Source organism: Lygodium microphyllum, chromosome 25, assembly GCF_053477565.2.
Source record: "Lygodium microphyllum isolate KBCC chromosome 25, Lygodium_microphyllum_v1.1.10, whole genome shotgun sequence".
In the NCBI taxonomy this organism is placed as follows: domain Eukaryota; kingdom Viridiplantae; phylum Streptophyta; class Polypodiopsida; order Schizaeales; family Lygodiaceae; genus Lygodium; species Lygodium microphyllum.
In genome coordinates this window covers 63,208,868-63,228,591 of record NC_141159.1, presented here as the reverse complement: position 1 = coordinate 63,228,591, position 19,724 = coordinate 63,208,868, and the positions used below count along the sequence as shown (strand labels likewise).

At 43.2% G+C, this 19,724-nt stretch overlaps 1 protein-coding gene across 1 annotated transcript in view; it reads right to left on the bottom strand.

Annotated features, from left to right (window-relative positions):
- The window catches only part of LARP1A (LA RNA-binding protein), a 71,172-nt gene extending 52,637 nt beyond the window's left edge, over positions 1-18,535 (bottom strand). The window contains exons 1-11 of the mRNA XM_087666914.1: positions 17,982-18,535; positions 17,554-17,909; positions 16,832-17,384; positions 16,487-16,646; positions 16,312-16,402; positions 16,149-16,220; positions 15,412-16,067; positions 15,144-15,216; positions 14,027-14,131; positions 13,533-13,897; positions 13,266-13,448 (exon numbers count right to left, since the gene is read on the bottom strand). Of these exons, the coding sequence (XP_087523040.1) occupies positions 13,266-13,448; positions 13,533-13,897; positions 14,027-14,131; positions 15,144-15,216; positions 15,412-16,067; positions 16,149-16,220; positions 16,312-16,402; positions 16,487-16,646; positions 16,832-17,384; positions 17,554-17,909; positions 17,982-18,324 (2,957 nt within the window). The 5' untranslated portion in view covers positions 18,325-18,535. The remainder of the gene's footprint in view (positions 1-13,265; positions 13,449-13,532; positions 13,898-14,026; positions 14,132-15,143; positions 15,217-15,411; positions 16,068-16,148; positions 16,221-16,311; positions 16,403-16,486; positions 16,647-16,831; positions 17,385-17,553; positions 17,910-17,981) is intronic.
- Positions 18,536-19,724: the final 1,189 nt, after the last annotated feature.

The following is a 19,724-nucleotide window of genomic DNA, read 5'->3' as shown; positions in this document are numbered from 1 at the left end:
CATGTATGACATTCATGCAAACGAGGACGTTTGCGATTTCGAGAGGGAGGTATGTCACAAGACTGTGACAACTATTACCTTTTTGTTGATTTCTTTATTACATACTTTATTTGGTTTTTCTTTTTGGAAGGATCCCTCTTGAAATCTAAACGCCTGAGTTGCATGGACAGTTTGTGAAACGGACAGGAATATCTAGTGAGTCAAGTCTGGACAGTTAAGGTCCAGTATAAGTCTGGAAGAGACTTGTGAAAGTGTATATGGACAAGTGTGTTGAAGAACTAGCCTGGAAGAGACTAGTTCAAAGTGAAGATGGACAAATCTCCAAGAGATTAGTCCATGTGGGGTCATCACTGGAAATTCACTTTCAGTTGGGCTACATTACAAATTTGGATGTAACCATAGTCTGCAAAGATGGTCAGAAGACTAGTGGGGATGCAATGGAAGCAACTCCTAAAATTTAGGGAGTTACTATTTTTGGATCCCAAAATCTGTTCGCGTCATTATCTTTGTTTTTGCACGAGAATCAATCCTCTAGTCTGTGACGAGGTCAAATTCTGCACCGAGCATGGAGAATTTTAGACCGGAAGGCTAGAACGGGAAATATCTTACAGTGCTGCCACTTGGCACAAATGTGTGCACTTACCTCTTTAAAGAGGGCTGGCGTGCAGTTTTTGGGCTGAAAGGGGCTCATTTGTGATAAACAGCTGCACTTGGAGAGCTCTTGAGAGCTGGCCTACCTTGTCTATGATGCACAGAGGGCTGGGCTTGCTCCCTACTCACTCTTTCTCTCGTTGACAGTATGGTTATGCTGCAGAATCAAGGGCCTTTCTTCTGATTCAGGTACAGCTGTGTGGAATATGTTGTTTTTGCATGAGGCAAGAGCCTCTTTTCTCCAGGAACAGAAGCAGTTGTTTGTTGCCCACAAGCAGGAGCAGGTGAGGGTGGTAACCTCACCAAGCAAGTGTCTGAAACAGCACTAAATCAGTACTGATTCTGGACTGTTCAGAGGTTATTTCAGAGCCCAATTGATGTCAGAATCAAGGGGCACTTGGCACATATGATGCAGAACAGTACAGGGATCAATATAAGCTGAAAACAGGTTTCAGAACAGGTCTGAACCAGTAATTACAGTGGGCTGAACAGTACAGGGAACAGTATGAGTTGTAAACAGGTTTCAAAACATGTCTGAACCAGTAATTACAGCAGGCTGAAATGGTCAATTCTGCACTCCAACCAGAAGATTCAGACTTCGGCAGAGTTTCCCCTCCTGGTCGGCTTGTTTTGGGTCAGTAATTGTACTGTTATGCTGCCAAAATTCACCCAGAATAGGTGAAAGACAGCCCATTGTACTCTCTCTCTTTTTAAAAATAAAGAAATACCGCAAGGGGCGCCTAACTTAGGGGCCAACAGGGTGTCTGTGTGGCAATAGGAGCATTTTAGCTTCCTGTTTTTCTTCTTGATTCTGTGTCTTTAAGTTCAGGTAAAGTGGACGACTGTAAATTGGGTGAAAGCATTTATGTATTTTGGTTGTACACTACCGTCCTTTCCAGTGAACAGGCCAGTTTCAGCAATAGAGTGGGAGAAATGAAATGATGGATAAGTATGTGGCAAAAACACAAGCAATAATGAGATGTTGGTCATGGGTACTCTAGGTGGATAATCAATGTAAAGTGGAGTTGCTTGATAGAAGGAAGATGGACCACTAGGCATTGGCATCTATGCAAACTATGTGATCTCCTAGGTGGTATCTAGGGTTTGATACATGAAGAATCGTAACTTGTGCATGAACTCCTAAGGTTGCTTGAATAAGGAGTGGAACTTTTTCACCAACCTTGCATTGCTAGAACCCGGCTAATAAATAGGATTAGAACCTCAGGGGTATGTGTCTTGAAGCAATAAGAGCCCCAATGTGATGTGATTAGGAAAAAGTGGATGACTAAATGCAGCAACAGTAAGTGGAAATGATGAGCGCAAAGGGTGAATGAGTGAGTTTCAAGTACATGAGGGTGATACGTCAAAAGTAAAATCATCAAATTTAGCATGTGCTTGAGAAACATTACCTATCCTTATATCTCTAAAACTACCTCTTCCCATATTCACACATTGGTATAGGTCTTAATCTCCATGGTAACTTATACCCATAGCTTGCACTTCAAAAGATGTAAGAAAACAAGGCCTGGCAATATATAAATCGTATATACCTTGCATCAATTCTAGTGGAAATGGAGACATTAAACAAACCATTATATTCATGTCAATGTACCCTCTTTCAACTAGGAGCTCTAAAAGGTATCAAATAGTTGTTTGGTGCTTAGGTTGATACGTCCTCTTTCAACTAGGAGCTCATTTAGCACCAACTATTGAGCACCTCTCTTCATGATATAAATTTGCTAATATGGGGGCATGTTGGTGCTACTAGAGTTTTACAAGACAATATTGAGGCAAATAATTCCTAGGAACTACTTCAAGATATGAAAATCTTTATCTTGAGAGTGTTGTGAATTCATCAAGGGTGATGGCATAGTAAACTTTGATGGTGCTTATCCTTTCAACCATGGTGGATGACTCCAAATTTTGATCCCTTAAAGCCTGTAATGCAAGGGGAGTTTGTCACAACACAAGAAAAAGACCTTGTATCCTCCTTAGTTAATTTGCAATCAATTAGTTATTATATTTGTTTACTTTGACATTAATAGATTTCTAGAATAGTCCATTAGAGCTTGCCATTGACTTGAGCAATCACAACTTACGATAGATCCATGCTATGGGTTAGAAGAAATATAGTATGATTCAACAACTAGGCGCCTCTAATCAAAACTCAAGCATAACAAGGTCAAACTAACACGCAAAAAGGATAGATGCCTGTAAGTGTAGCTACGTTTGACAAAACCAACAACTACAATCCACATCCAAGAATTACACAAAAAACTTGAATGAGTTTTCTCGTATGGAAAATCCCTAAATTTTAAGGAGTTCCTAAGTTTTAGGGTATCTCTAAATTCTAATAGCCTCAAAATGGCCTAAAAATGCTAATCCTAAAAAATAAGGATAATATTCTTGAAATGATACCTCTAAATTCTAACAATTTTTACTAAATTTGATTATTTCTAGTTCTTGACATTTCTTACTCCAAAAGGGAAAAGACATATGAAGATCTAGGGCTGTCTTTGACATTTGTAATACACTTGAAAAGAGCTTTCACATGATACCTATGTCTACAAGTCCCTAAATTTTGGGAGGCTCCTAAATTTAGCAACCTCAAATTGACCTTAACATACTATTGCTAACAAATAGAAATCGCATTCTAAAAATAATAAATTCATGTTTTGACAATTCTTACTAATGTTGGTTGTTTCAAATTATTGACAATTCTCGACCCAAAAATGAAAGCCATAAAGAAAGGACAAGTGTCAAAACACTTTGTTACTCAAGCTTCCAAGTATCCCACCACTTTTCCCACTTCAAGACACTACTCCACTCTCTCTCTTTGCACTAATTCTACCTCCCTTGTATAAAAAGAGCTCATTATCTCCACCATCATCCTCCACTCTTTGATTATCAAATCTATTAATCTCCCTCTTCTCTCATTGTTGTTTTACAAGACAACCAAACCTATAAATTCATTACAATGCCTCATTTTGAAGCTCTTCTTCAACTCTCAATTGGTCTCAATTTCTTTTATACATATGTTTGTATTGTAATTGTTTGAATAATTGTGATATTTGGCTTCTAAGGATTCATTCTTTCAATTCATTTGAAATGCTAAGTCTAAAAAATAAGCAAGTATTATGATTGTCCAACAAACCACAATACGAGGCATTTACATTTGATGATCTGAAAATAGGCTTCAAGGGCAAATAACTTTGGCAAGATTAGTTGAAACATCTCTAAGAGTGTTGTCATGCGCTCTTGAATGCCAAGCTTTCTGAATCACGACTCAAGTGTCCATCAAGAATACCCAACTTTGATAACATGTAACGAAATTCTAGGAGAAACATAGAGAAATGCAAACATATGACACAAAATAAACACAATCTAATGAATGCCTCAATGAAGATGAGAGTACATAAAGATAAAGAATGATACAAAGGGCCTCAAAACTTCCATGCGTCCAGAACCAGGCTAGAGATAAGTTGAGACTGGTGTCAAAGACATCAAAAACAGCTCCAAGACCGTGCCATACTTCACAAGGATCCCAAAATGCAGCAATAGCAGCAGCAGTCCATTGTAAAGGCTAATGATGCAGGCATCAATGGAGCAAGCAAAACATAGTCCTCCAAGAAGCATGATATCAATTGATACTCCACGTAGCAAAACACAAGGTCTACTTTCTAAAATGCACCCCAATGCATAATAGATGATGGAGAAGAAGATTATGCCAGCAATATATCCCTATGAGCAACAAAATGAAGGCTGCAGGTGTGAACATGCAGGCTGTAGCAATCCTAAGAATCCAACAACAGAGTAGCAGCTCCTAACAATAGGTGACAGCCCCTAGATAGGGCATGGTTACCTAGAGAGAGAGAGAGAGATGGTCGATGGCTGGTGGTAGAATGAAGATAATGAGGGATGGGGATGGATCCCCACATGTGCTTGTATGGGGATGTTTAGGCATTTGTCCCAAGCAAATGCCTTTTTCATAAGTATATATTTTTGAGGCTGTTAATGTGGAGTTAAAAACGACACCAAAATAAATGATAATTTTGTGTTAATGGAGGCCCTCAATTTCACTTGCTCAACGTGTTAGCGAGTCGTTCCCTGGCCATGTCAGCAGTACAGCAGGACACTGGCCACGTCAGCAGTCTGCGCAGGTGCCACATGGCAGCCTGCAGTCGGAGAGTTTTTTACCATTATTTTATGCAGTCGGCTGCATTTATTGCAGCCGACCTGGTGCTGGGCACTATTTCCTTCCTGGCAATTTATAGTCAGATTGTGGCACATTCTCAGATATTCTGATCGTGAGATTTGACAGAGACAGACTGCAGAGACGGACAGCACTCAGGCTGACAGAGATCAAGGTCCTCAAGGCGGAGACACACGCAGATATTTTCTCTCCACCCGTGTATATTTCTGCACTCCTATACAGCATACTACACTACAGATTTTCTGCGTTACACAGTCTCCTTTTCTCCCTCTATTCTCTGTGTGTTCACTCTCTCTCTGTCTTTGTCCTACGCTTCCGCATCACTGCACTCTGACATGGTATCAGAGCAGTGAAGATGGACTGATTGAGTGCTGAACCTACCTGAAGAGGAGATTTCAGAGCGACACAAGGCTGCATTTCCAACATTCGAGGGCGAGCGTGAGAGCTGCGAATCGGATCACAGCTGAAGCGAGCGTGGGTGTGGGAAAGGAGCCCAGTTGGTGAGTTTGCTGCAGGTTGTTGCTGTTTGAAGGGGAGGAAGGCTGTGTTTTAGGTCTTCCATTGCAGATTTTACCTTTTCATCTCCTCCGACGGCTGAAAAAGGTTCGAAAAGCGGAGGAAAGAGCCCTAGCAAGCTGCGTCTTCACAGTCAGAGGGGGTTGCTTTTGTGTTTGTGCAGGTATTATGAGTGAACATGTCTTTAGAGACTGACTTGGAGTTCCAGGCGATCATGGACAAGAAGGTGCCTGTCCTACCAACTCTTCTATCGGATCAAAAGCTTGATGGTGACAATTACCACGTTTGGCACGTGATGATGTTGCCATTCTAGAGTCTTATGATTTGGCGGAGCTTGTGATGGAGGAGATCAATCGGCCGTCAATGATAGATGAGTCCAAACTCTTTTCCAGTGCTCGTGCAGACTTGACCAAAGCCAATCTCACTGGGACAAACTGAATGCCAAGATTCATTCTTTTCTTTTCTATCTTGCACTACAGTTGTGATAGCTCACATCGAGCACTTGACGGTGGCTCGAGAGATATGGCTAGAGCTCGACCAGATGTATAACCGGACGACCCTGATGAAGAGGGTTTCTTTGGAGGTGCAAATGCAGACCTTATCCGTGAATAAGTCTTCTTTGCTTCAGGAACACATAAACAAGCTTCGACAGCTTCAGATGCAAGTTCAAAATGCGAGGAAGCCTATCTCCTCCGAAGATGTGGCGATCACTTTGTTGTCCCAGTACCTTTTATTCCACTCTTATTACATTAGGGCGGGAGTCGACTCTTTGGTGGGAAGAGTTGGTTCCTATGGTCTTGGACAAAGAGGTACAATTAAAGGGATAGAATGCTTCCAAATCAGAGGCTTTGATTGGTCGAGCCTCTTAGAAGAAGGGGAAGGACCAAAAGAAGGAGAACAACAAATCCAAGAAGGACAAGGAGGACTCAACCTGCCATCTTTGTGGTAAGACCGGTCATTAGAAGAAGGATTGCCCCAACAAAGACAAGGACACCAAGAAGGACACGAAGGATTCTGGAGTGGTGGCTGCACCCTCATTAACTGCTTTTCTACACTTAGCAGTCATTGAGGTAGACTTCTAATGCTGCGATGACAACTCCCCAGGCTCGCGAGTGGATCACGAACAGTGGTGTTTCACGGCACATGACTCCTTCCGTTGGTATTGCCCATTTGCGACCTTCGCATGGGCAGATTATCATTGGAGAGCTCTCATCTGTGTCTATTGCTGCGAGGGGTGAGATGCAACTTATTCCAGATGAACGTGGTGGTACCCATACTTTCGAGGTGTTGCATATGCCAAGCTTGGGGTATCATTTACTTTCGGTCCATAAGATTTGTGCTCTTGGCCTCTTGGTGGAGTTTGATAGTGATATTGTTCGAGTCCTTGATCGTGGATCGAGGAAGGTTCTCTCTGCAACAGGGTATGAGGAGAATGGCATCTACAAATTGAAGTCTTCTACAGCTCTTACCTCTCTTCTCCCTACCCCTCAGACACAGTCCAAGCTATGGCATGCTTAGTTTGGCCACCCAAACTATGAGTACCTTCGAAAGGGATCGCGAGGATCATTTGTCCGAGGTTTGCCGGACATAGTGGTGAGCCATCAGCCATGTGTCTCCTGGATTCCTTGGGAATCTGCATTGGGATTTGACTCCCAACAAAGCTTCGTGGCGGTCTACTTTACCTATGGAGCTTGTATCTACGAATCTTTGTGGCCCGATGAGGATGGAGTCCCTGAAGGGGAGCTTGTATTTCATGTTGATCGTAGATGACTACAACAGAATGACATGGGCCTATTTCTTGACATTGAAGTCGAAGGCTTTCTCTCACTTCAAGGATTAGCTTCTCTTTGAGGAGAATTGATCTAGCCGGTAACTGAAGACCTTGCGTTCAGACAACCATCCTCAAGCTTGACCACACGAAACATTATTCTAGAGACACTTAAACCACAAGAAAATCAGGCTGCTAAGTCCATAGAACCTCCAAAGCCTAGCTCAACAGGGCCTGAACCAATCTATTGCCCAAAATCGCAACCTGCACCCACAAACCGCTCAAATCTACCCCCTTGATGCCCCTTAGACCTCAAACGCATCTAGTAGCACCACAACCACAACTACAACCCAATCCATTGAACATGAGGCCAAGCTACAACCTAAGGAGCAAACCATACTGCGACCATTAGCTACTGAACTCTCTAGTTCTGTCAAGCCTCAACTACCCACCGGGCTTAGGCCCTCTTATGAGTGGTGATCAATTCTAACCTTGGCCGTGGATTTAGCTGAAAATACTGGGGACAACTTGGTTGCTTGCCTCCGATTGCTTGGATGCTACTTTCATGACATTGGCTAAAAGCTACAATCGACTAGACTTAGGCCTCTTGGAAGAACCTATACCGACGAAAGTATGAACACTCCCTTGCTCTTGGGAGGAGACGGAATTTGTATTCGTTGGTGTGACGCCTATGTGCACATCCCGAAGACACAGCGTGACAAGTTCGAGGCAGCTTCCCAACAACGGGTTTTTGTTGGCACAGTTCCCAATCCCAAGGTTATCATCTATTTGATTGCGTCAAGCGGGATGTCTACTGACAGATGACTCAGAAGAAGACTCTGAAGCCAGAAGAAAACAGTCGGGATGGTTGAGCACGAGTGATTCCTTTCACCTCCCAGCCTTGCCTAGTATATTGCTGCCCAGACCCTCGTGATCCGATCACCAGCCGTCAAACCTTGGTGAGTCCTACTATTCTTGGACTCTCTTCAGTTCTAGGCCCCCCTTAACCCCGTTCGGGCGCCCAAGAGCCCGGACGGTCATCCTCGTGCATGTTCCCCTTGATTTACCTTAATGTCACATTAAATGTCACTTTAATGTCACATTCAATGTTTGTGACCTTAATGTCACATTAAATATCACTTTAATGCCACATCTACCCAAGCCAAGATGTGCGGTTCGTGGAAGTTCCAACCACAAAGGGGGATGAGGAGCACCCTGTCCTTGGAGATCCAGGGGAGAGTCGAGCTCCCAAGACAGTTCCTTTGGAGCCCGAGCCTCTTGATGGAGATATTGTTTGATGACCCGTGTTATGCAGGATCAAGCCCATTTCAGTGAAGAAGGCTTTGCAGTCTTACCATTGGTGGAAGGCTATGGAAGCCGAGTTGGAGGCTATTGAGGAGTAATGGCACTTGGTCTCTTGTGCCTCGTCCCTCTCACAAGAAGGTGATTGGTATCAAGTGGGTCTTCAAGACTAAGTACCTTAGCGATGGTTCTTTGGACAAGCACAAGGCTCGCCTTGTTACTAAAGGTTTTGCTCAACGCTCAGGCATTGACTTCCATGATACCTTTGCCCCCATTGAGCGTATGGCAACTATTCGAGCTATTCTTGGCTTGGCTAGTCATAGGAGATGGCCTGTCTATCAGTTGGATGTGAAGTCAGCCTTTCTTGATGCTGACTGGCAAGAGGAGATCTATGTTGAGCAGCCTCCTGGCTTCGGATCCTCGGCTAGGAAAGTTTACAGGTTTGAAGAAGGCCTTCTATGGCCTCAAGCAGGCTCCCCGAGCATGAAACGAGAAGATTAACTCGTTTCTTCAGTCACAATTGGGATATCGACGCTCCACAGCCGATCCGCAGCTTTATGTGCACACTTCCGAGATTGGTCATGTGTTGTTTGAGTTGTATGTTGATGATTTGATTTTGACAAAGAATCATGCACAAAAGGTGCAAGAGACCAAGACGGCTTTACATCAGATCTTCGAGGTGAGGGATTTGGGGCTTCTTCATTTCTTCTTGGGTCATGACATTTATCAGTCCTAGAGGGGGATTTTCATCTCTCAACAAAGATATATGCAGAAGCTCTTGGTGACTTTTGAGATGGAGACTTGTCGGACCATTTCTACTCCTATGGATCCGAATTGGAAGGCCACTTCACACTCCGATTCTCCTATAACGGATGCTTCTCGCTACCATCAGTTGATTGGATCCTTGATTTGGCTTCTCAACACTTGTGTTGATCTTTATTTTGTTGTGGGTCTTTTGGCAAGGTTCATGAGTGAACCCAAACAGGTGCATTGGTAGGCTGCCCTAAGGATTCTTTGATATTTGAGGGGGGCCTCTGACTTAGGGATTTCTTATCCAACAGAGACAGATACTTCAGATCTTGTTCTTGCAAGTTGGAGCGACTCGGACTGGGCTGGTGATGTGGACCATCAGCAGTCTACTACCGGCTACTGCTTTGCCTTGGGTACATGTGTTATCTCATGGAGTAGCAAGAAGCAACCCACGGTAGCCCTTTCTTCTACTGAGACGGAGTATCGCGCTGCATCTTCAATCACATGTGAGGTTGTGTGGCTTCGGAGATTGTTGGAGGAGCTTGGCTGCCCCCAAACTCATCCTACTCTTCTGCAGTGCAACAATGAGAGTTGCATTGCCTTGGTAAGGAATCCTGTATTCCATGCCCGAACGAAGCACATTGAGATCCAATATCACTTTATTCGTGAGAAGCTTCTGGATGGGACCATTGATGTGGAGTACTGCAAGACAGAGGATAATTTAGCAAATTTGTTCGCGAAGACACTTTCCCGGGCTCTTCTTCGACAACATTCCAAATCCCTCCATCTTCTACCTTGCCCAAGTTCTGAGAGGGGGTTCCCTGGCCACATCAACAGTACGGCAAGACACTCACCACGTCAGCAATATGGCAGGACACTGGCCACGTCAACAATACAACAACCACGTCAACGGTCTGCGTAGGTGCCACGTGGTAGCCTACAATCTGATAATTGTTTACATTATTTTATGCAATCGGCTGCATTTATTGCAACCGTGGGCACTATTTCCAACCTGGCTATTTATAGTTAGATTGTGGCACATTCTCACATATTTTGATCGTGAGATTTGACGGAGATAGACTACAGAGCCAGACAGCACTCGGGCTGACGGAGATCGAGGTCCTCAAGGCAGAGAGAGACAGATATTTTCTCTGCACCCGTGTATATTTCTACACTCCTATACAACACACTACACTGCAGATTTTCTGCGTTGCACTATCTCCTTTCTCTCTCTTCTCTTTGTGTTCACTCTCTCTCAATCTTTGTCCTACGCTTCCGCATCGCTGCACTCTAACACAACGAGCCCTCGAAGCTAGATGCACACACACACACATGGGTAGGGCTGCGAGGAAAAGCAATTGCTTTGAGCTGCAACGCTTAAGGCAAGCTTCAAATGAGAAGTAGGAGCCAAGGCCCTTGGAAGCTAGATGTCCACAGTGTTGTAGGAGAAGGCAACTGCTTTAAGCTATAGTACACAGAGCAAGCTACTCCAAATAACAAGTAAGAACCAAAGTCTTGAAGCATGCATCCATTCAAGCTCATCTTGTCAGGAGGAACACTTGTCCCTTCTACAAGAAGGCAAAGAGAGAGAGAGAGAGAGAGAGAGAGAGAGACAAAGAATCAAATCTTTGTAAAATGTTTTTCCTTTTATCAACATTATTGTACTTAAGCGACCAATAGTAGTTGTAACAAGTGAATTCAACCTGAGAAAACAAAACTCTCTACATTACTTGAGGTATTCTAGCTCTATGATAAAGCATTGACTTGAGGAGAGGGCGATACATAAGAATGGATCCACATATAGAGAAACTAAGTGAAGACCAAGTAAGGCGACACTACTACTACTACTATGGCATCTTGAAGAAATCCTAGGAGTTGGTGAGGTGGAGCATAAGAGACTTTGCAATAGCAGTTGGTGATCAACAAAGAGGATTCATGCAAGTGCCCTATCTCTATTTCCACTCTACAACTCTATTTATTTCTATTTCAATTAAAATTTTGAAAATAATGTAGGAAGGAGAGGGTAGAGAACATAGCTTTTCTTGCAATCTAAGATGTCAATTGCATGCATGTCGAGAGTACACAAGAAAAGAACAAGAAGTAGAAGACAAAGGAGAAAAAGAAGATCATATAGCAAGGTACCTACTGGTACTCCAAGGACCTAATTAGCTAAATCATCTATTGCCTATCAAAGCTATGGACTCCAAGATATATGATCACAACGAAGAAAGCAACATGTTTATCAAGGCTATGGCACTAAAGGGACCTCCCACACATATGATCATAGCCAAGAAAGTTACGTGGGACTTGATCAAATAATGTCTCAACTACAAAAAGCTATGCGATTGACAAAACTTCCGAACTCAAAATCTCAAGTCCATTGCAGTTTCTTTAGATCAAGCCCAAAGGAGGCCTTTACTCATGAGTCCCTCCATTCCTTACCAAAAGCAAGCAGTCCATTCTCCCCCTTAACTTGGAAAAGTTGGAAGTAATTTTTGATGAATAAGAATTCACCACACAACAATACCATTCTAGAAGCATATGCCCCAACAAGCAATGCTAAGAAACATACCCCAATTGGTAGCATTTGACCAGCCTTTTCACCTCCAAGAATCAAGTGTTCCCTCTATTCATTGTTGTCCAAACAAAGATAACCATCCAACAAAAGAAAACAAATGCAGGTATGGTTTTGCCACCAAGTTTAATTTGACAAGAAATTAAAGGGATATAAAAATAGAGCTACAAGGAAGAGTAAAGAGAATCTCCATAAAGCTTCTCATACAATTTACATCGGTTTATCCATCATACAGCATTTTCTCCACAGTAAATGTGGATTTGCAAGAGTCAACATAACAAGAGCATCAAATCCTTGAGAAGTGTAGGAGGAATGTAATAGCCAAGAATTGATGATGATAAACAGCACCGAAAATACCTCTTTTTGGGGTGGTAGTAAGTTGTACAACAAATCAATTAATTTCCTACTATTGCTAACATATCTTCCATTTGATACACTCAATGGAACAACTGCACAATTATCCCATCTTTACATTTGAAAACCCCCAAAAAACACTAAGGAAATACTAGTCTATCTCATTTCCATCGTATGTAGCAAAGTCTTGTTTTAAAGACTTGTTCCTATAAACTCAAACTCTTGTTTCTATTTGCTTCAACAACTCACATGGCCATTGAATCTCATTACCAATAATAGTAGAATCACCATTGAATGCTCCTTCACATGGCACCATAGTGTGACCGTGTGTTACATGGCTGCCAAGTATCACTTGCAAAAACAGGGGTGTTTAGGCAATTGGACTTAATGCCTATCCGCCACTTTTTGGCATCATGATCACAATAAACCAACACCAAAGAACCTCAGGTTATTCTCTTAATTGTTCTTATATCAAAATACCCCATTAGGCTTAAACATAAAAACTTTTTTGCCCACCACCCATAAAAGGGATTAGTTTAGTAGTAATGGAGAGGCAATCAAAGTTCCAACGGAAAGAAGTTCATGAAAAGTTCAGATTCTGATACAAAAATAAGACTAAAAATAATAAAGGATACTTACAATCACTAGAAATTCTTGACAGCATCATAATTGAAGGTATAAGGCACATGATTTGCATTCTAAAAGTTGATTAGCTTTTACTAGACCCCTTAGAGAAATGAATTTTTCTCAATTGAATTTACAAAAGGTAAAGAGCAAAGCCTTATTGCTACCAAGCAAGCCCCATTTCTGAATAGATTTTAGTCCTAATCAAACCTAATTTGTAGCCTAATAATAATCTAAGGTAATGGTCAAAACAAACAAGCCAATAATAATAAGGTAATAATAACCTAATTTGAGTCTCCCTTCAATACATAATGGTCAAAACAAACAAGCCAATAATACCCAAAGGAACAAACAGTTAAGACAAACACCAATCCTAAAGCCATCACAGTATGTTTAATCACCAAGCATAAAGCCATCAAAATTATGTTTACATCGAGACATTGATCAGGAAAACAAAAAGAACTCAAAAGAGAAAGTGCCAACATAGGAAACAAACTACAGAAACTGCTTACTTTTGTTGCTTGAATCCATTATCCTCGAGAAGAGCATGGCTTGGATGCTGAAAATGTGGAAAAGATTTTGGCAAAGACCCAACAGGTGGGCTGCTGCCTTGCAAACTACCACCAGCTGTCAACATTCCATGAGGGGATGACCCTAGCCTTGAACCATAAGATGATGATAGGCTACTACAAACACTGCAAACAGTTGCCAACATTAAACTTCAACCAAGCTATAGAACCCAGAATACATGTAATGCTTTCAGTGTTAGCAACACAAACCTTTGACTGTCAGGAGGGGTTGAACCAAATAAGAACCCAACAGAGGTGCTATTAGGAGGACTCTCAGCAATAATATTCTGGTTAAAGCGACCCCGGAGAGTTGCATCTTGAGAACTGCTGGGAAAAAGACGCTGCTGATGTGTGGCATGAAGGCTGCCACCAGGCTTGTTGAGCCTTCTCCATGGCCGTGAGTGGTTGTGGCCATCATTAGCTCCAGTTGTGGCAGTGCTGGCACTGCCAATAGTTGACTTAGCATTTGAGATGTCCCCTGAACTGCTCCCAGCCTTAGCATTATTTATGGCATGCCTATTTTCAAGACTTGACTGACTACCCCAATTAGATTGTCTTGGGCTTTGATGCAGCTCCTGAATCATAAAAAGGAACCAAATAGTGATGCAATAACCAGACCAGTTGCTAGTTAAAGTCCTACAGTGCTACTATTCGAGAATTTGACAACTTATATTTTCAGAGGCATTCTGTGTAACCCAAATAACCTGCTCATAAAAGAAAAGACCATCATTGATTGCTGTTGCAAGTTCTTCTGATATCTTTTGACCAGTTTCACGTCCTTTGCTGTCACCTCTGTTGACTCTTTTACTCTGAAGTTTTACAAAAATATATAAGAGGGCAATGACCAAACCAAGAGCATCTAAAGACTCGATAGAAAAGCCTAGCTAGATAAATACATCTTGAATATGTGTTAAAAGTCTGTACATGTGAAATATAAAGCTGAAAGCACAACCCATAGAAACCATCAAAGACAAACACTCTTTTGACTAAAAGTGAATGACATCCTCATCTAACTGCCTTCTAACTTGAAATCTGTATATAGATGCTTGAAAGTGAAAACAAATGCCTGTTAGAGTCTTCAAATCAAATTTATTATTTACTTAAAGATACCATTACATAGATCTATAGGGATAGAGAAAAGAGTTAAAGATTGAACAACAGATAGAGGAGAACTTCTTGTAAGACGCACGCCTTAAGCTTGTCGACAGATGCTGGATACCCTGAGCAGGGATGTAACCTCTCATGAGGAACTAAGACACAATCCTCATGATTTGGCTATAGCCTTCTTTTGTGTTATAATGCAATCCTTCACAGGTCAATTTCTTATGCAACAAACGCTGGCATTCAAAGAGAGTGAAGTCAAATTCCACATTGAATGTGGAAAGTGAAGAAACCAGCACAACAAATTTAGACAATAAGCCCAACAACAGACTCAATAAACAGCAAGTTTCCTAATGTCAGGCAAAGCTAGGCAAAACAATGTATGCAACGTGACTACTGCACCTCCTGCCTGGTAGAAGGACATGCATGCAGCTAATACTAGAGAAATCTCCAAATGTGAAAGCACACACTCTACTCCATGTGAGCAAATGGTCTTTCAAATTTTAATCAAGTGGCACATAGAGATTAAATGTCAATTTAAAACAATAATGAATTAGCGCGTATAACAACATGATCTATAGCAAAAATCAAGGGAGTGAATGTAGGAACAGCCATAATAACTGATAGATCAGTTCTAAACACAGCTTATTGAGTGAACCGAAACTAAGTTGGAAGACTGGTTTTGGTTTCCCGTTGCAAACAACAGTTGAGTTCACTTACCTGTGTCACAATAATAAGCCTCTGCACATCTCTGTCATTCATTTCCGAGTCATCTTCATCATCTTCATTGCGGCTGTGGTGAAAAGTACATTTCTATTATCAGTTTTCCAATGATAGAAAATTGCAAATGTTGTATGGGTGAGATAGATGTCAACACAGCAAAGCAAGAAATACACAAGGAGAGGGAGAAGAACAGCAAAAAAGAGAGGGGTGGGGGGGAGGGGTGGCAGGCTTGCAGACTGAGAAAGAAAGAGAGAGGGAGACAAACTTTTTAGAATGGTAAGGGTGTTCTTTATGTGGTCGATTTGTTTCCAGCTCTTCATCTAGTTGAAAAGTATCCTCTTCATGATGACTGGCATTTTTAGCTGCTAATGCAGCAGACAAACCTCCTCTTTTGGGACCACCTGGTCGTGACCTGGGGCTTCTCATTGCACCACCTGACTGAGAAGACCCGTTCCATGGTTTTGACCTGGAACGATTGTCTAAATCTCCAAGCATGCCTTTCGTACCAGTATCAGATTGTGAATGTGAGGTGGCATTGCCTGCTGAATCAGCAGCACCTACCCTTGAAGTATCAATGTTGCAACTGTTCCCATCAGATACCCTCGGTCCCTTATTAGATGGTGGATGATTTGCACCTGATTTTGCTGTCTTGTCATGCACATCTGCTTTTGCTTGACCTTCCATCAAGAGCTGCCCTTCCCCAGCACTGCCTCCTGTGCTTTGGTGCGAGTTGTCAATGCCAGAATGCAGGGTACCACTTAAGCTTGATTCCTGACCTGTACTGGTTGTAACTTGATTCTGTGTCGGACTCATATCCTCCTCTTTAAGAGCCTTGGATGAAGTAGCTGAAACAGTGGACCCATAATGGCTTGGTGGAAGAAGCCACTTAGCCCAGTCATCTCGTTTCCGTATCCTGTCACCCTGACAAAATCCAGAAGGTGAAACAACAGTAAAAGCAGAAGCCAATATGATGCAAAACTTCCAATGAACCCTTCATCTTACTTGAACTTCAACCACTGTGGAGTTGCGCAAGGCATCCAGAATGAGTGATGGCATAGGCGTTAACATACGTACCTAATAAAGAAACCGCTACAATTAAAAATTCAACCAGTTCCACGATATTAAGTATTGCATGAGCATCTTAGAAAATCAGTGAACTGCATACTCTGTTAAAATTTGCAATCACCGAAACAGGAATAAAACCCTGCTCATCCATGTTGGATCGTAAGTAAATATCTCTACATAAATTCTCAATGCTGGAAAACAGAAACAAGCCACAAGTTAATGCTCTCTATGTAGGTGTTCAAGCACAAAACTATCCGGTAACTTCTAATCCTCACCTAAAATAGTACTCTATTTGTTTGAGCAACATGGCTCTGAGAGAAGCAGGGTCAGGGCCAGCCAAAACAACTCCAGGTGGTGGTCCAGGGGGAGCAAAGTAGGGTGGAGCATGCAAATGATCTGGTCCTGGTGGCAGGTAATACATACCTGGTGGTGGAGCTGCACATATTTTCCAGTAAATCAAGATTGCCATAAGAATAGGAGAGATTTGCCAGAAAAACAAGCTACGAATAGATGGGTTAGATGTGGTTCAAACACAGATGAGGTTAGTACTTTGTTGCAAATAGCCAAGTTAAAACACATAGCCAAACATGATATAAGATAGTCAGAATAAGTGTTGATACTTTGAAAGCCTCCAGCAGGAAAATATCCTGCATTCGGATTCATGTAAGGTGAGGGTGGCCGAGGGAGGTTCCTTGGACCGATGCGTTGCTGCTGGAATGCCATACCCACATCCCTACCATTTGCATAGCCCCTATTGTTATGAGGGTGCCAGCCATGGTTGTTCCGATTCTGCTCTCGCATGTTATTTCTGCGACCGGAATTATTATTTGTAGAAACAGTTGTTCCATCCCCTCTTTGATGAAAGGTGCGATTGGGATCATTGCCACCTCCACCTGCAGATGATACCTTGTTTCCTGACTCCCCAGCTCCTTTCCCTGTGTTCTCTAGAGAAACGGGTTCAGTCGTTGGAGTCACATGTGGTAAGGTGGGCTGGGAAGCTGTGCTTTCAACTGACAAAGAGGGCACGGAAGCCAATAAAACCTGGGATGCAGGTGCACCATTTGCCCCACTGTTGTGCTTGGATGCCACTTTTTGTCTGTTTGTATTTGGAGAAAGACTCCCATTGCCACTACTCCCCCCATTTTTAGACCATAAGGGTCCAGTTCCAGATCCCTACCAATCCAGTACAATGTTTATGAAATCAGATGGCCTGCTAAAAGATTAGAAACCATGCAGCAGGATGTAAAAAGAGATGTACAAATCATAGTTGAGTGCATCATGCTGTATGAATATGCCTTAACTAAGAACTCTGTCCTGCACTCGTACAGAATAAAGGAGAAACCTGCACTGCAGAAACATCAGTTCCGGGAGCTGTAGGGGTTGAGGCTGCCTTTGAAATTTCAGAATGCTTGCTGCTTCGTGCATCTCCCAGTGCTGGCCAGGTAATAGCTCCCATCACAGGTCCAGAGCCAGTAGCTCTTCCTGAACCGTCAGCTGGCTTCTTCCAGGCAAGCTTTGAGGGTTTGACTAGAGAATCTACATCGAGTCCATCTCCATCTGTCTGATCGGCTGCATTTGCCATTTCATCATCTGATGACCTTTGTTTCTCTCCATCTCCCTGTTTTTGGCTAGAACTGGGAGAGCCCAAGGCCACAGAATGCCCAGTTGGATGGGCAGGCGAGGCAGTCGATGCAACAGCTGGAGACAATGATCCTTTACCATCTGGATTTGCAATCGCATTAACCAAAGCAGGGGTATCGGGGTGCTTACCTAACCCTACTGATTCGCCTTCAGAAGCTTGGCCCTGTACAACCTGGGACCATGCGCTTTTCCCACGGCCGCCATCCGGTGGACCTGTGGTAGGCGTTGATGATGCTGCTTTAGATAACGCTCCCCCTTCTCCCGCAGTGGCTGCCAATGCTGCAGCTCCTCCATTCCTTTTCACTGTGCCAGAAGGCTTCACAGAAGCAGAAGCAGCGGCTGGCAAGGAAGAATCAGTGGCAGGAACATTGGCGGCAGCTGCACCAACGGATGACGGCTGGCAATCGGCATCTCCACCGCAGCTCGGAGGGCAGGAGCTGGGTGCCTCGGTGAGAAACTCGGAAGAAGCCATGGGGGAGGCTCTCTATGGAGCTGGGGCAGGGCTGAGGGCCATGATAAAGTTTTACAAAACTGGGGTTAGGGGGGATAACAAGGACGAGAAAAGGGAAGGGAGAGGAAAAACAAACAGACAGGAATTCCTTCTCTTGAGCAGAGGAGCAGGGGAGAGAAACGCAAAACCTTGCACAGAGGGGGGGGGAGAGAGGCAGGAAGGGGAAAAAGGAAGTAGAAAAGGGCAGCTTTGGCGAATAAAAAGTGGGCTGGAAGGAGGCTAACGACGATGACCTATTTACTTTGGAAGCTCCCAAAATACGAGCGAGCGAGAGAGAGAGAGAGAGAGAGAGAGAGAGAAACCCCAGGCCATGCCCCTCCCTTAGAGAGAGAATGCTTGCATTGTCCATAGGCATATGCTTGCATGCATGCATGCATGCATGCTCGTGCATCTATGCCCCTCGTCCACGTCATCTTGGCGTTCTATCCGTCCAGCCTCAAGGCTCACTCCGGAGATTTTGCCCTCCAGGCTCCGCCCCTTGGATTGCAAAAGCTATTGGAGAGCCTACCTAGATCCCATTCACACACACCAACCACATATGCCCCTCCCCTTACAATGCAAGTTGGCCTCATTGAAAGCAAAATGCAATGTCTCCTAATAATCACCTTAGTGCCAAAGCAACCAAAGCTGGGTTGGTCACACTAGGGAGATGTCGGGTGAGTGACGTGAATTGCCCCCTCCCCCCAGCCACCTTGCTTAGCATCGTCAGAGAAGGCGGTTCCCAAGACGGTGCTAGTAGGGTGAAGCTCTCTATTGGTCGGATTTTGGCAAGTAGACTTGCTTTTTGGTGAAGCTCTCTATTGGTCGGATTTGGGAAAGTAGTCTTGCTTTCTAGTTAGTGCATTCGATGGACCCAATCCTGTTTTTTTTTTTTTTGGTTTTCACCAGCCAATGCTGCTAATAAGTGCCATTAATGCTAGCTATCTTTTCTTTCATTCCCCCCTTGCGAACCATCATGTGCGACTTGAATGTTTAGGGTGCATGAGTTTGAGCAGGTCACCCCACTCACCCTCTAGTGACCTGGCTCTCAGGTTCAATGGCAATGGCACACCTTTGGCACGTGAAGGGACGTCAAGGTCCTATATACATTTCCTCACAATGGATCACAAAAATGGATGTTGTAAATATATGTTGAATTGTGGTTGTCAAGGGTATTGGAGCCCCTTACACTTATTATCCTCGAGTATTCAATGTGGATAGAGCTTTTTTGGCATTGAAATTGCTTCGACTGATAAGGGGCCAATTTGGTGAAAAGGTATTGACACCCTAGTCAAAAAACTAAAATGGAGAATTTTGTTGTCATGTCTTTCCACTAATTTCTCGTGGCCATGTAACATCCCCAAACAAATTCTTAGCACAAT